This window comes from Athene noctua, chromosome 2 (genome assembly GCF_965140245.1).
Source record: "Athene noctua chromosome 2, bAthNoc1.hap1.1, whole genome shotgun sequence".
In the NCBI taxonomy this organism is placed as follows: Eukaryota; Metazoa; Chordata; class Aves; order Strigiformes; family Strigidae; genus Athene; species Athene noctua.
This window is the reverse complement of record NC_134038.1, coordinates 133,603,623-133,616,742: the sequence shown is the minus strand read 5'-3', so window position 1 is coordinate 133,616,742 and position 13,120 is coordinate 133,603,623. Positions and strand designations below refer to the sequence as shown.

At 39.9% G+C, this 13,120-nt stretch overlaps 1 protein-coding gene across 3 annotated transcripts in view; it reads right to left on the bottom strand.

Moving 5' to 3' along the window:
* The window catches only part of SCIN (scinderin), a 50,776-nt gene that overhangs the window by 21,004 nt on the left and 16,652 nt on the right, over positions 1–13,120 (bottom strand). For all 3 annotated transcript variants that reach the window (XM_074900351.1, XM_074900350.1, XM_074900349.1), the window contains exon 4: positions 9,796–9,945. In XM_074900351.1, the coding sequence (XP_074756452.1) occupies positions 9,796–9,945 (150 nt within the window). The remainder of the gene's footprint in view (positions 1–9,795; positions 9,946–13,120) is intronic.

Below are 13,120 nucleotides of genomic sequence, written 5' to 3'. Positions count from 1 at the left end.
TATTTCTGGAAAACAATCAGGATTAGTAGCTCATCATTTACTTTCTTACACACTATGACATAAGCAAGTATATCCCGCTTCCACAAACTGAAGGTACATGTGTAGGCTGTGACAGAGAATAAATCCTCTGTGCAGCACAGTAGGTCTGAACTATAGGCACAGCATGAACTCATTGGCAGATAAAGGTTTAGATATTTATTGACCTTCAAAGCAGAGAAGAATATTACAAGGAATGTCTCTCTGAAATAAATACCGCCTGAAATATCTACTCCAGTAGCCTATAAAAAGAAAAAATCCAGCAGAGAGAAGAAAGGATGAATATGATGCAGGCCAGTAGCCACCTGGCTGACCCTGGGTACCAGCACAGACATACACCCTGAGGCTCATTGGGCAAAGGGCTTCGCTGCTTAAGTAACTGGCCACAGTTTCATTTCCAATCATTTTGGCTCGCTAGTTCTTCCTGCCAGCGCACAACCACTGCAGAGGATATTATGCTCCAGATGAAAATTACTTTTGACATTGGTCAGATTATGAACAGCCAAAGATGTTTATTTCATGGGTTATTGTAACTTGGAGCTCTTTCCATCAATCTGAGCAAACATTCATAGTCTTACAAAAAATTACATTCCCATCAGAAAAAAAAAAATCCTTTCACTAAACTGCTCCCAGGTAGTTAGCAGGATTTCTGCCTGAAATTGCCTCTCACTAGCAATTCCAGCAACAACAGATGTCATTACATGCTCACTTTGAGCAGACCTCCCACCTGCCTGAACAGTTATTGAAAATAAGATGGAAACAGCCATAACATACTGAGAAGTGGACACAAGGATGTTTTATGCTAACAAACAGTTCTGGCATGGTGCTCATTTTTTTTTTTTTTTTGGTTTTACCATGTAACTTATCAAAAGGACTTTCTGGTACTAAGGTCTAAACCTGATCTGTGTGCATTCAGCCTGCCATAAAATAGCAAAACACATAATTTGCTGATGGCACTTTTGACGCATAAATGATGGCCTACATTTTTAGCAAGTTGCTGTTGTCTCAAGAATTTCAAATGCAAATTATAATTTTATTCATCACTCTATGCTTAACTTCCTAAAAATAGGGCATTAGGCTTTGGCAGTTTTTCATACAATATTTGCAACTTTTCATATCTGTCTGGGATAATTTGTATACAAAACCTTTACTGGTATAACAACATTTTAACAATTTTCCGCTCTGTGAAACAGGCCATGGATAACATGTTCACAAAAAAAATTTCTAGATCAGTCTTGAGAGTATAAATTTGATGTTTTTCAATAGTTTCCCTCCAAGGTAAAACAAGCTACTTTCTGTCCTGCTGGGACTGCACAGCTGGCACTATCTAAGCTATTTACAGCTGAGCCCAGGTAGGCATGAAATGAGTTGAGGAATCCCCAGCCTATGTTATCTTCAAGTGTCTGGCTTTTAAGATGTGTCCAAGATGAACAGTGATCCCACACTAAAGAAATGGGGAGTGTGAATGGCAGTAACTGCAAACACAGCAGTAAACATTACTGCTGCTGAATGTTGAGAATTAAGCTGTTCAGTGACCTGCCTACCTGCAGCATAATTAAAAATGCAGTAAGTAATCAACCACCCCTACATCTTTTTTGCATTCATACTAATCCTTTCTACCTAATTTTAAAAATCTTATTCTTTTGATACATCCTCCTCTGACACCTGCAGAAGTATTAGAAATGAGACCCAAATCCTGCAGAGACTTGCACATATGCTTGAGATACCTGTTTTTTCTGCTTTATTGGGACATAAAATTAGACACACACTGAAGTCTTCGTAGCTTTGCAGTTCTCAGTTTGAAAGCCCTGTGAATAAAAACCTTATGTGCTGCACAACAGCCCATGCTTAAGTCTTGGAAAATAACAGAAATAAATCAGTAACTAATGCCAACAGGGAGCCTCAGACACAAATATTTATCTGCTAAAATCCACAAAAGTCCCAGCTTTTTGTTCCTTAAGTGCCACTACACAGGCTGGTCCCAAGGCTGTGGCAGGCTGGACCATATCAATATTGGTGTAAAAAGAGGAGTACGGCAAATACCCTGTGGAGCTTGAAGCAGCAGGGAATGAGCTGGAGGCAGCAGCAGATGATCAGCAACCAGCAACCCTCCCAGAAAACCAGTGTTCCCAGGGGAAGTACAGCAGCTGGAGGGAGAAGCAGGCAGCTGTAACACATAGCAGCATCAGGGTGAGCTGAGGGAGCTGTAGCAAGGTATTTCAACACTCAGTCCTTGAGATGGGAAGGTGGAAAAAGCTACTCAGAGCACTGAAATATTTTCCCAGTGTACCACTGGCCGTATTCGCAAGCTCAGCATTTTCAGTCCCATATAGCCCAACAGATCAGGTATGCCAGGGGATCCTCTCTGGTATGACACCCAAACTCTTGCATTCAAGACAGAGCACAGATTTGTACCCTAATGTTTAAGAAAGCAAACCAGAGTATTCTGACAGACTTTCTCTAATGCCTCTTGATGAAGCTTGAAATAAATATTTATTAGGACAGAAAAAGAGCAAGAATGTTTTTTTCACCTGGTTGTATAGGAGATACATCCTGCTTAGCTCTATGAAAATCAATTCCTCCTGTTAGTTTAAGTGCCCTCCACTAACCAATTTCTGGTTTTAAGTTCTTACACCTCCTCAAAATTTGTTTAAAGGAGACCATATGTTCAAAGAGACTAGGATTTATAGCTCTTAAAAATTGGAAGTTCCATCACTGATTACTCCAATTTTAAAATCCATCTTCTGTAATTTCATATACCTCTTATTTTTACAGGCAGATCCAGGCAGTATCAAAGTCATAGGCAGCAATGTAATCAAAAGACCTGGACCTAATAAGCTGCTCCGCAGTAAATACAATAATTACATTTACATATTTCTTTAGTGTTACACACTTGGTGGTAGTGGAAATATTGAGCAATCCCATGGCACTTGGAACACTTTCTTCTATAAAGCTGTTCTTCACCCTTGCCCAGATATGAGAGGACTTTTACTCCAGTGTTATATGGCCTGGATAGAGAATAGCAATCTGTGCACATGCAGGCTCCACTGAAAAAACACAATTTTTTTTCTCCCTGAGCCCTCCCTGCACTGCAGAACTTTCACTTAAGAAAATTCAAAGGCAACTTTGAGCAGAGATCCCTTGAGATTTGCTCTGCACAGGGGCTGGGATGAGGCAGATCTGTAGGAAAAAAAAAAAAATACTTTCAAGGTGCATTTGCCTTGGGGAGATGCTGGATTCCAGGGACAGCATATTTCTGAGTTTTTTATACAGCAAGGTAACTCTGCCCTTTCAATTCTTCTCCATGAAATCCTACTGTTACCAGAAAGTACATGGAAATAACTGCTAACAACTCCACGTGGAGGTACCTGCTAACAACTCTTTATTTGGCCTTGTCTTCTTAATTATGCTCATTTAATAACTGAAAATTATAGCGGTTCTTCATCAATAGATTTCTTAATAGTCTAGCACAGAAAGGAAAAAAGCCATTACAAACTCCATTAATATTCTAACATGTAATTATGAGATTATAATTGGCTAACGTGGTAACCCTGCAAGCTCTACAGCTGCTGAAGAAGAAAACATAACAAAGATGAGTGGTTTTCTCACCCATAAGAATGCAAACAACACATGTTATAATTTAATTGCAAGCACTTCCAGAAGTTCATTATGATTTTAGAAATTCACTAATATACCTAGTGTAGAAGCATCTTTCCCAGCATATGAAATTAGGTTTTCGAACATCTATTGTTAGAGCTGTTCATAAATGATTTAGTTCATGTCATTCAGTACAATATGCCTGAACATTTTCTGAAGTAAAATTTCTAATGCTGGCACTGAAATTTGTATTTAGAGACTTAATTAGAAGCTGACTTTTAGACGTACTTGCCACCTGCAGCTCCTATTCAAATTCCTGTCATTTAAGTACCTGGCTTCAGGCAGCCAAGAATGAAAACTGCAGCTTGAAGAACATTATGGGTAACTCACAACATTTCTGAAGAGTCCTTCCTTACCAGTTTCTGCCATTCTTGGGCAAACCCCCTGCTGACTTTCTGCTTGGGTCTGGGGAAAACACTGGGCCAAATGCTCAGCTGGTGCAAAGCAGCTAAATTGTACTGAAATCCACGCCACGTGTGTTTTGTCTGAGTACAGGCTGCATAATTGAGTGCTTTAAATGGAAATTTGCATCAAGAAAAAGACTTAATAAAGGAGATATACTCAGTAATTAGAAAGAAAACAGGATGCCTGGTTTTGACAGCTTGAAACCGGATTCCTGCAGGGCAATGGGTTTGTACTTTGTATCCACATTCATACTCCATCATAAATCTTAATTAAACAGTGTAATGATTAATAAACTGCCACTCCTCAGACTGGACAGATGTTGCACGCAGACATTGTAGTATTTTTCTCCCTGGACTACTTTGAATTTGTATCCTACATACTCTTACTGTTCAAAACAGCAAGACCCAAATTGTGTTCTTGGTCACACTTAAATATATCCAAATCCATTCCATTGAAGAAGTGTATTTGTCTTCCTGAGGGGTAAATTTGACTCACAGTTTCAAAGCAGCTTGAGGAAGCTGTCTGTTCATTTGAGTAACCAATGCAACTATGGCTAGTCACTTTAGCTAGTAGTTCTGCTATTTTCATGCCCATTAGCTTTCTTAAGTGTTTGCATTCTCATGAAAATGTAGTTAATTTCTCTGTGTGTGTCTGACTGCATGGCTGAGTCTTGGCATTGGGGACTGGTACAATTTCCATTGTCCTCACTCCTCTCTCAATGCTTTAATTTTCCTTTGTACATGACTCTTCAATACTACCTCTGCCCTAGGACTGAAATTTATTTCTAATACTTATTTCACAAAATTCCCTGGAAGCTTGTCCATTTTTCCAACTGTCTCAATTTAGATAATAAAAGAGACTCCTTTGGTTTACATATTCCCAAAGCCATGGATAACTTGGCCTAATATGATTTCATTACAGTATTTTTGATATTGGGCATTTTCTTGCTAGTGAACAGGTCAAGATGAACCATAATAGTTACATGCCATTCATACCTTATGAATCCACAGCATCTGAGTAAAACTGTGTACAAGCTACATGATGAAATAATTTAATCCCTAACAAATGCCTGGAGTTTGTATTCCACAAAAGAAGTTACCCCTCCTCCTCCATCACCCTCAATCCCTGTATACAAATCAAACAAACTTGTCCTTAGCATGACTTAGCCTCATAATACAACCAAAAGCAAGGAAACAAGATGAAATGCAATGTTACAAGAGTAGCAATAGCTATTTCTGATTTTGCAGAATTGTGATAGCAGACCCTACTCTTACTGTCTCTGGGAAAGAAGCAGGTATCAAACGAGCAGGGCACACACTGCTCTTCCAGCCTTATGCAGTGATCCATGTGACAGGACCAGAGACTGTAGGAACCTGCCTAGGTCCTTCAGAGAAGCAGGCCCTTGCCCTGTCAAACCCATTTATGCTAGTTACAAGTCACAGCAAGCCTGAGTTTTCCCTAGCTACCTCACTGTACTCTGTGCTGCTCTTTATTTTGTAGCAAATAATTTAGGGGCATGAATTTAACAAGGAAGGAGGGGGGGGGTGGTCCTGCTCTGCTGTCCATACACACAGACATGTATCCAGCTAATTTAAAGTTTACTGGAGATTGACATTGTGGTGGTGTTTGCATTCTTTGGGTCTCTAGAGAAGCAGTCTCTGCAACTTGCATTTGCAATGGAATCTTCTCATTTTCTGTGCTTTTGAGATTTTACCCACATGACTGTGTTAGCACTGTGTAGTGCTACCAGTCCCTTTCCAGGTACAGAGGTGGAAAGGTGTGACTGGCTGTAATATGATCAAGCCACTCTCATACCACTGTGTGTAGTATTTATTCACACTACTTGCAAAAACAGTCATCACTAAACACAACGGCATTCAGGAATTCTCAGGATTAAGCATTTCTTAGGTACTTGAAAGTAAAAGGAGAGAAAATAAAGGCTGTGTTATGAGAAAGGAAGAAGAGGTTCCTTCTGTTGCTCAATATGTAAACAAGCATAAACTAGGTGAATATTTAAACAAGTATTTCATGAGAAGTGAGTTTGCACTCATCTGTTCCAAGGTCACTAGAACTCTAACAAAACTAGGCACACGACAACTGCAAATGCTGAGTAAACAAAAAGTCATGGCATTTTTTTGTTCAAAGCCAGAAGAGTGATTTCAAAGATGTGTACTAACATGATACAGTGACCAAGCTGACACAAGCATTGCTAAAACCTGTTTTTGGATTAGTCCCATGCAGATTAAAAACTTCCTGTAACATAATTTGAACATTCAGGCCTAAGATTCAGCAGAATGAGTAACTATTCAGTTGTTTACCTGTGAAAATCAGAGCAGAGTTGGCATCTGGTGGATTTTACTATGGACAGCTGCAACTGTGGAAACCAGTCATAGTTACTGAGCAGCAGCAGCAGTAGTAATTTATCCAAGGTGGTCCGTTTATTTTTTAAATTCCCAAGGCAGCAACCCTATTCAGCACTGCTTATTTAAACCTGCCAGTCAGTACCTCACCTAAAGTGCAAACACGGAGGTGAAACCACATAGAATAAATACTTTCAATGTGCTTGCACAGAAAGTTTGTCTCTTCTTCGCAGTCGAAGAGTTCTAGTGATTCTACAGCATCTTAAGAGATGGCCTGTGCACCCGTTGCAGGTCTGAGCTTTCCAGACACTCTGAGAATCCCAAGTATGAGCACAGGATGGTCACTGTGTGTTCCCAAGTGGCCCCTGGTCACTACTGCAGATAAAAAAAGATATTGCCACTGTCAAAACTACTCATGTACCCAGCTTCTAGTCACTATCCTTTCCCAGGGCAAGTGAGCTGTATCTTGCTGGCCTGCCACAGCAATTTATCCAGCCCTACAGCATGCTCCAGACAGCATTCTCCCATGGGCAAATTGTTCAACCAGTGCCAGCCTGTTCCTAGTTCTTGCTAAAAATGGTAGTTGGGAACAGGCAACCACCCTTGTCAGAACTGTTTACCTCACCTGCAGCTCTCCAGCTCCCAACAGGAAAGCCAGCTGGCTAGGAAACACAAATCCAGCACAACCACTGCTGCCTCTGCTAATCCCATAACAAGACAGAAGTCTGGCAGGATTTGTTGAATCAGCCTGTGTTTTACCCCCATGTTGGGGCACAGGAACAGCAGTCTTGCTTTACTGGCTGGGACTCATGACTCCGCACTTATGGATTAGGGATAAGGTCACTATCAGCTCTTTACATTGGTACTCACGGTGGATATGTCAGCCCCGGCCTGCTGAACACTTTTCTAGCAGCACTGCATGAGCAAGTTTAGCCACTGATGTGGAAGCAGATTTCTAGCTCACAAGAAGGGGAATCATTCCTGACATTTATCAGAGCATATAACTTCAGGAAATCTCATTCTGATTTCGGTGGCATACTGGATGACAAAATGATTAAAGTACATAATTATTTTCCCTAGAAAATAAATCAACCTTTTCCTAGAAAACCTGGAGATGGCAAAACTCCACCCTTCCTGATGCAGAGGGAAGAAAGAAGTGCAATGCTAGTTTCAGGGCAGTCAGCCTGGGCAAGTGCTACAGCAAGTTAGAGGCAATTTTGTGGGAGCAAGGACAAAGCAAGATAAAGAGCACTAGGAAATGGGTACTATTTGGGCAGGAATAGAGATTAATAGGTTTTATATGTTTGTAAGGTTAACTACCCTACTGGCTTATTAGCAGCACATTTCAGAGCTTGGACTGGGACAGTCACAGCTGAGCTGTAAATCCTGTTGCATGGGCAGCACTTCCAAAAGCAAGGCTACCCAGCATGATGCAGGCTAGAAGCTAATCCCTACCTCCCAACAAACTCGAATCAGGCTCATTACAATGGTGGTGATAAAAGCCATGAACCTACTTGCATTCAACTACCCATTTTTTCTTCCCTCTGTATTCACAATCCAAAAGGAAAAGCAGAAACTTCTTCATACACCACTGAGCAGGTAAAGATTTATTCCCTGATACAGTAACAATGCACTACAGGATCAAAATGCAACCTTGGTGATTTTCCTGCTCTTAATCATGTGTTAAGGTTGCCACAAAACAACAGTTGGCACGCAGCTGAAAAAGTCTGGCAAACAGATGTAGGGTGAGGCCAAAATATCCCTGCTGCTCACAGGTTGTCCAGGGAGGAGGCAGCTGGCCTCCTGACAGCCATCCCTGCAGCCAACCTGTGCCCTTGCTGTGGTGGCACAGAAGTCCAACTTTGCATCTGTACCTTAGTCGGATAAGAGATGCAAAGTGCAGCTGTTCTGATCAATGCTCCCAACTCACACATGAACTTATCAGAAACCCCAGGATGGGCTTGGCAGTAGGAGGCTGCTGGTCAGCAGGTTTCCACGGTGCCACCCAGCCACGGCCCGCAGCAGGCTGCTGCAACCCAATATCATGATGCAAATAAGGAGCAGGAGGTTGGACTCTAATTGTTAACCTGTGCTCTTTTCATAAAAGTTATAGGTGTAAAATATGTGGCACATCAGAGCTGCTGTGAGAATTCCGTACAAGAAAGTAAAAAGCCAGACAGAGGACTGTTTGGTTTTGTTGTTGTTTTTGTTTGTTTCTTTTTTTTTTTTTTTTTCCCTTCAAAAATCTCCAGTGCACTGGGTGTCACTTCCTCTACTTCTGAGCACAGCCACATTTGTACTCATAACCACAGGCAAAAAGTCTTCATAAGCAGATGAACAGATCATCCAAAGGTGTCACCACAGCTAGTACAGCCAAGGGCTGGTTTGATGGCATGTTCTGCTGCTTAGGCAATAACTAGTTATACTCTGTGTGACCAAACCGAATGCAAGCACCATCAAAAATAATGGCATACCTGTATGCCCCATTAGCATAATGTTAATTAAATCAAGTTAATCTGAAGTACAAGTTAATATTCTAATTGCATACTTTCTATTTTATTGGAGCACTGCTTTATAACTCTGCTTCCTTCTTCCTTCTTTTAAAAGAATGAACAGAAAAAACTTAATTTAGCATGCCAATGCCAAGTGCCAATGCTTTTGTTAGTATGCAGTATCCAACAACTCAGTGACAAATAATTTTTTCAAGATCTGAAAACTCGATAAATTGGGGGTTGGGTTTTTTTTTTTGCATTCTACTTTGACCAGCTCAGTTCTGAAATCAGTATTCTGTTTTTTGAATAAGTGGTTAAACTTTCTAAACGTATAAGGGAGGGGCTTACTAGAGTTACCAGAGGCTAGATGCATAAGAATTTGTGGTAGAAATGGTGATGGAAAGCAGTATGCCTGGCCCCATGCATCTCCATGCCATTTGCTACATTTGTTGACATACCCAACACAGTAATTCTACGTACTTCCTCTTGTTTGGCGCTGTCTCATCCTGATGCTGCTCTTTCCTAATACAGAGCAGCAGATAGTGTTGTTCAGGTATGAGCTCTGCTGTTAATTCAGTCACTTTATAGCTAATTCAAAAAAGCAAACATTTGGTTCTTAAAAAGTATTCTCAGATGACTGATTGTATCAGACATTTCTTCCCAATAAACTCAATATTGCTTGGATAAGAGTGGAAAAGAAGTATAAACTGGCCTACCATAATCTAAATCTGAGTTCCTGGAGTCCTTGAAGAATATGAAGTTTGAACCCAATCCTATTTAGTTCCAGAGGTGTAAACACATTTTATTCACAGCTATTTCAGTAACTGGTACACATATTACAGTACCTCTATGAGCTTCTCTGGTTCACTCCCTTCTTCCACGGTAATTAATTTAGACCTTCCATTTCGTTCATTGTCCCGAATGCCAACAGCAACTTGAGTAGCCTTCAGCCTCTCGTATTTATTGCATGATGAGCCACACCACTGATAGATCTCCTAAAATAATTAAAAACACACGCATATTAGCAATAAGATTCAACACTAAATGAAATTATGAAATTAATTTTATTAATAATTATCTTACTTGATTTAAACCACCAGATCAGTGACAATACATCTATCAGAAGATATTTACCAAGACACATAGATATTTGTATTATGCAAGATATTTATGCAACCTAATTTAGCATCCACATATTAGGAGCTTGCTTGATCTCAGAATAGTGATTTTTGGTTTGACTAAGTTTTATCCCAAACACAGATAAACCTTCAGCTATCTAAAGAATATCAAACTCCTGAATTTGCTACTACAAATTGTCTTTATTTTTATATCTGGTAGTTCCTCTTCTATGCTACTTCAGCAGTGCTGGTTCTCATCTGTGGCAAGAAACAAAGTAATTTCAAAACCTCAAGGAAAACCCTGACTGTTTCTGCTACTCAAAGGTAAAGTTAGATCTTTCGATCCAGTTTTTATTTTGGTGACTTTTTGCTGTATAATGGTATTTGTTGCGCACTCTGCTGCGTCAAACCACAAAACTAGGTCAAAGGCAAATGAATGACATAGGTGTTTTCAATAAAAAGTCTTCACAGGAAGATTTTTCCTCAGTGTATAGCTGATCCAGTGCTCATAAAAGTTTATTAACCTCAGATTAATGCAAGCCCTTCCAACTGTAGTTATCACAAATGTCTTTATAAATTATGTCTAAAGATTTACAGGTCAGGAATAAGCAGTTTTTCTGGTGAGTTAAACCACCAAGTTTCTCCCCAGCAGAAGATGGATATAAACCTGATCCCCCTTCCTGGCTTAGGAACTGACTAAAATAAAGACAAGAGGCACATCTGTAAAACATGCTTCCGTTCAGGAAATGCAGCATCTACAGTAAGCTGCTGGCACAGGAGCAATCCCTGTGATTGCCACCTTTACAAGGAGCTCTTCAGACACTGCAGCAGCTGAGTGCTGTGATGGCAGTAGCTCACTCCTCGATATCATCTTACAGGCCCTCAGGGCCTTCCTCTCATCTGGCTGAATAGGTAGTGGCCAGGTATGCTCTGTACTGTGACAGGGAAAGCATAATTCAACCACAATGGAGCATGTTCCCAAGGGACCTCTCAGGAAAGGAGCACCACCAGAACCAGGCTAAAACAGGTCACCTAATCCAGTTACACCACACACCAAGGACCCTTAGTTTTGGCAAGTCCCATTACTCATCCTGAATGCAAAGCATTTCAGAATAAAGAATTTTAGATTTCAGTCTTGATAAAAATTATTAAGAGGCGGAACATAAGCTGCAGAGCCACTAGATGCTGAGCTGGAAGGAGCTAGTCAAAGGAAATTAATCAGCTTGGCTGGTTGCTTTTTTTCCCCTGCTCCCTTCTTCTGGAAGAAAATAGTTTAATTCTTCTTCACATAATTCTATCAAATAGCTCAAATAGTACAGCAATAAAGGTACACAGTAATTTTCAACTTTTAAAAAGTTTGAACTGGTTTGTCTTCATCTACAATGCAAATAACAAGGATTTAATCAGAGCCCTCACTGAGTAAATTACTGGGGTCTTAGTTTTAGAACGTATATACAACTGCATAAAATGTAGATTTTTGGATGAAAACATGTTTAAATTCAAAAAATGCTTTTTAAGCTATTTCTGTTGACCGCTATTGTTATTTAATGGTACTTGAAGTGGTGGCTGGGACAAGTAAGAGATGAAATATAGCTCCTCAGTACTAGCAGATGCAAACTTTTAGAAGACAGCTAACACTGATGCCACCTGCATGCGAAACAGCACTAGAAACTTCTGGTATTTACTTTTCACCAGCCTGGAAAAAACCCCAAACTCAGTGATCTCACAGACAAGTTCCCTTCAGAAGCATCCTTCAAAGACAAAGTTTTAAGTTTACATCAGGATTACACAGAGTCCCAGAACTGAATCCCTTTTAACTTCCAGATATTGTGCAAGGAAAGCGATGAGGTTTTCAGCTTGCCTTTACCAACTTGACTGTAGTCATAAGACAAAAAAAAAAAAAGAAAAAAAAAATCTGCTTCCAAGTTCTGGTTTAAATACTCTTAAGTATCCAGAATCTGGAGACATACCTGGCTTCAGGTCTGAACCTTATCTTAAATCTGACTTTTGACATTTTCACAGGAAACGAAAATATCTGTGCATACTAGGGAAAACAGAATCTTTTTCGGAAGAGTTAATGAGAGACTGCCTTGACTGTGTAGAAAGTCAAAAGTTTCATTTTGAGCAGATTTTAAAATATATTTACTACAGCCATGCATCACTTCAGCCATCTTGTCCCAAAGTCTGGGAGGCTTCCGAAAACATGGACTCCTTTAGTTTCTGAGAATTTCAGCAACCTTACTTATTCTCATCTTGGCCTACCTCCTACTAATTGAGTTTATTTGAAATTATGTGAGAAAACAGGAGTCACTAGATATATAGCAGCAATAAATAGGAATACTTTATTTCCCACAGTCTATAGAAGCAATGAGAAAGAAGACATACATAGAGAATTCGCGGAAGAGGTCAGGCAGCTGTTGCCTTATCACAGCATGTATGCTGCAATTCATGGAGATTACTTGTTCAGAAAGGTTAAAAGTTCAGTTTCAGTTGTACATGTCAGCCTTCTCTTGGTCTTTTGGTAACTGGCCATGCAACCTCAAACAAGTATTCTCATCTACAAAATGAGCTGTGTTTACTGTACTGACCACAAAGGATACTGTGAGACTTAAATTGTCACTGCAAATTACAAAGACCTTTACTTCTCAGACAATAAATTCATATTTTCTTTTCTTAGTGTCCCCTAAAGCTCCCACTGCACAGTGTACCCTAGCTACCCTGCATTCACAGCATATTCCCCCAGTTTGCCTTCAGTCAGCAAGTGACCAAACTGAGCTCTTTTGCAGTCCACTAGCTGGTTCTAGGCTTCAAATCAGCCTGAGGAAGAAGAAAGATCTTTAAAAATCTATAATAATGGATTTCAGATTTTTCGATCTGCAGACTTTATTATTTTCCTTATGGAGTCCACACCCCTAATCTACAGAAACATTTCCACAAAATAATGTGGCCTAAATACTTTTGTCTTAAACTAAAATAAATACACATTAAATTGTTAGCTGTAACCTTGAGAAACCTTGTGTGTTAAGGTTTTCTCCTGCCACATAAAAAAACC